This window comes from Uranotaenia lowii, chromosome 1 (genome assembly GCF_029784155.1).
Source record: "Uranotaenia lowii strain MFRU-FL chromosome 1, ASM2978415v1, whole genome shotgun sequence".
In the NCBI taxonomy this organism is placed as follows: Eukaryota; Metazoa; Arthropoda; class Insecta; order Diptera; family Culicidae; genus Uranotaenia; species Uranotaenia lowii.
This window is the reverse complement of record NC_073691.1, coordinates 60,226,308-60,230,232: the sequence shown is the minus strand read 5'-3', so window position 1 is coordinate 60,230,232 and position 3,925 is coordinate 60,226,308. Positions and strand designations below refer to the sequence as shown.

At 40.8% G+C, this 3,925-nt stretch overlaps 1 protein-coding gene across 1 annotated transcript; it reads left to right on the top strand.

Moving 5' to 3' along the window:
* Positions 1-1,880: 1,880 nt before the first annotated feature.
* Positions 1,881-2,534, top strand: LOC129760460 (uncharacterized). The gene has a single exon (XM_055758104.1). It carries the CDS (start codon positions 1,881-1,883, stop codon positions 2,532-2,534), a length of 654 nt encoding a protein of 217 aa, XP_055614079.1.
* Positions 2,535-3,925: the final 1,391 nt, after the last annotated feature.

Below are 3,925 nucleotides of genomic sequence, written 5' to 3'. Positions count from 1 at the left end.
TCGTCGGTCCCAGGTCCACTCGATGTATTATGAGTCCTTCGAGGGGGTTGCACCCCGGGAGAAGAAAACAGAAAGTTTGGTGCAGAATAAACGCTAATTTTGGCTGGTGCTAGATTTTTTTTCCAGTCTCCTCCGAGTCTGCTGGCATCATCGTACGTTTAAGCTTACTTTACGGAAAATGCTGTGCTCTACCTACTATCGCCCACACTATCGAACAACGAAAAACGAAAACGGAGCGAAAATAGCGAAACTGGTATTTTTATCACCCTTTTCTTTTTGAATGCCTAAACGTGTCATGACGAACTGAAGGTTGCTGCCGGGATATAAATCTGTTTGAACAGCTTAAATGGAGTGAAACATAAATGCATGCTTATGTATGTACATTTCGTGTATTTAACCAGTTTATGTATGTTCAGTTTGAATCCTTGAAAATCGAAAAAATACTTTTATCTATTAAAATATCAATTAATAAGCACTTAGGACTCGAAAATTTTATTTTCCGACCAGTGATTAGTTTGGGATTATTTTTTCGGCTTTCGGTCTTATCAAATGATCAATCCCTTATTCGTACCTATCCGATGTTTTGAATATATTCTTTATCTAGGAACTCGGAAGAAGCGATGGCGATACTGGTACAGAGTATCGAACAAGAGCTGCGTAAACTAAAAGGCACTTTATGCTGGATACATGGTCATGTTGGGATTGATTGGAACACAAAAGCCGATAGACTAGCTGCAGAAGGAAGAAATGGTCCGCAAGACATTATCAGTTGAGTGAGAAGTGAAATAAGAATAAAATGGGAGTCAGATTGGGATGAAAATGTTCAGCTACTTCTCCGACGAATCAAAAATTCCATTTCATTGAGGCGCCTCTCTGCAAATCTCGTTTTCATCTCTTCGCAGCGTGTGCCCAATTCATCTCCAATTACCTACATTCTCGAATCTCGATTTCTAGAGCCTTTTGATGACACCGGCGATGAAATTCCACGTTTGAGATTCAGTTGCCAGGCCACCAAGCGCGGATGATGTTCCGCAGGCAGCGATTCACAAAAACTTGCAGTTTTCCACGGCGTCACCGTATATGTGTATCTGTGGTAACCCTATGAGTTCCCCAACTGACTTCGATTAACAAATAAAAAAAGAGCTGGGCTCAGAAGTCTTTAGAGCGTGCTTAAGAACACAAGCTAATCGGTCTTATTATTATTTAAAAGGAAAACCTCAATATAATAGTGGCGACGAGGTGAAGATTTTTACTTCTCAAAAGTTTAGTTTGATACAGTAATTTGTTTTTTTATTTCTACCAAAAGAAAAAGTGTTTATTAAGTGATTTTTACTATCCAGATTGAGAATACCTCAGGTTTGGTGTTCGTATGTTTGATCGCAGTTTTATGATGGTGGAATGAGCCTTCTAAATTCGTGAATCATAGTTTCTTACAACAAAATAATTATAAGTCGGTGTTTCGGTGATTTGATAAAAAGGCGGCTTTTTTAGTGCATCAGTTTGCCGTAGTTTGCTAAATTTCAATATAGTATCAATCTCCATTTTGTTTCATTGCCTTAGTAGTCGGTTTGGCGCAATTCTTACTAGCGTCGTTTGGTGATCGAAAGTACAAGTGTGCTTATCAAAATTATAGCAGAGACTGTTGCGGCACAGAAGTTTATTCAGAGTTGAAGTTGTTATTTCCCGGACAAAATTTCAAAGACCTCGAGTTTAAAGTGCTAACAGATGCCTTGAAAAAGCGATATGACAAGGTGGAAAGTGACCTCATGCAACGGATTGAATTTTATGGTAGAGTTCAACAACCTCACGAGAAAGCAGTTGACTTCATTTTGGCTGTAAAGCTACTTGCTGAACATTGTAACTTTGGTAGTTTCAAGGACATGGCACTGCGCGACAAACTGTTAGTCGGTGTTAGGAGTAAAGAGGTGCAAAGTCGAATGTTGGAAGAGGAGGATTTAAATCTGGCCAAGGCTGAACGAATTATAATCAATCGCGAACAAGCAGAAGAACGTGCATCTAAAATTAATGGAGAACCTTCCAGGGTCAGTGCAGTCGAGCGTCTCGGTTCAAGGCGAGTTTCGTTTACACGAGATATTTCACCGGTTTATTCGAGTTTTCGCGGTAGGAGTCGTGATCGTCGTGGTCGTGAAAGGAATGACAGGATTTACAATGATACGCGTAGCCGAAGCAGGAGTAATTCGACACCACGCAAACGAGAATATAGGCAACTTTATTGCACATTTTGTCGCCGAACTGGGCATATTCGGAAATATTGTTATGACCAAAAACGTATGAAACCTGCCGTCAATTCTGTTGCAATAGAACCAAAGGAGCACGTTTTTAAACGAGAAGATTTATCTGAGCGTTTACGTAAAGCAAGGTTATCGGAATCGGAAGATGAAATGAATGTTCTTATGGTTTCTTCGAACAAGCGTAACAATCCGTGTATGATCGATGTAGAAGTGGACGGTGTCATGCTGCAAATGGAGGTCGACAGCGGTTCCGCGGTTTCCGTTATGTGCAGGAAGATATGAAAGTTTTTTCAAACATAAACCGCTCCGCTGCTGCTCTTTGAATTTGGCTGTGGTGGATGGAGCTCGTTTGAAAGTCATCGGGAGTATTTCGGTGCATGTTCGTATCGATAAAAGGCAGAAATATGCAACTTTGGTGGTTTTGGAAAGCTCTAAACGTTTCATGCCGTTGTTTGGAAGAGACCTTTTGGATGAGTATTTTCCTGATTGGAGAAATGCTTTTTGCGCGTCAACAAAGGTAAAACAACTGCATGTTTCCAACGATGAAGCATTCCAAGATGAAATCAGGAGTAAGGCGTCGTACACAAATTACGTAACGCATGTAGGGGGGGGGGGGGGAGGGGGGTTGAATCTGCGTTACTTGCTGTTACATAGGGGGGAGGGGGTGTACTTGGTTCAGTTACGTAACAAATTAATGGAAAAAACATAAAAAAAACGAATTGGAATTTTCTTTTTTTGGCGTGTTCGAAAGCGTCAATGGTGGTTAAGTATTTTGTAAATTAAGTTTGATTCAGAAAAACCGTTTATGTGTTTGTGTGCACACTGCGCGAATGAAACGAAGTAAGCTTTGCTGTTTTGTTTATTTTACTGTCATGTCATCGACTGCAGCTCATTCAGTGTTTATGTGCAGTGTAACTGACTGTGCGCAATTTCCTCAAATAGAAAGAAGTGAGTTTCATTGTTATAATATTATCGCGTCATTAATTGCATCTCATTCAATGTTGATACAGTTACCAGAAGACCGCGAAATGGATAAAAACGACCTGTTTCAACGCCTCTGCAACGCTATCGTTAAAGCCAATCCTGAGCGCAGCAAGAAGAAGTATCAGGATGAGGCGGATGAACACATGAATCCAACTTGGACCGATGCTGTATTTTAATTTTTTTTAAATTTTGATATTTTCACTAGTATAAGAACGTTTCAGAATAAAAATGCATCAAATAAACTTTTGTGTACTTTTACTTTTAATTTCAAAATTGTATATTGGTGGGGAGAGGGGGGGGGGTGGGTATTTAGCGTTACGTAACTATAGAAGGGGGGTCTAATCAAACGTTATTTATTGTTACATAGGGGGGAGGGGGTCTAAATTCTAGATTTTTTGCGTTACGTAATTTGTGTACGACGCCTAAATCCTTTTTACGGATTGCATTCCAAGGCACGGCGAGCCACCGCGTCCCCCCAGTTTGCTACTCTGGGTCCATCGGTGCAATTGGACGACTCATGATACTATGTACCCCTACGCCATAAAATCCACCTGGGGCCTCTGGCCATAATTCCCATCCTATACCCGACATGGGAGACCATACTCGCGCTATGCGCTCCACGGCAAATACTCGTTTTTATCCGTACTACACCAGCAATCATCATCCACTCTTTGTCACGATTCACGACT

Excerpts from the sequence above, each read along its gene's own strand:
- LOC129760460 (XM_055758104.1), top strand. The coding sequence starts at position 1,881 with ATGGCACTGCGCGACAAACTGTTAGTCGGTGTTAGGAGTAAAGAGGTG.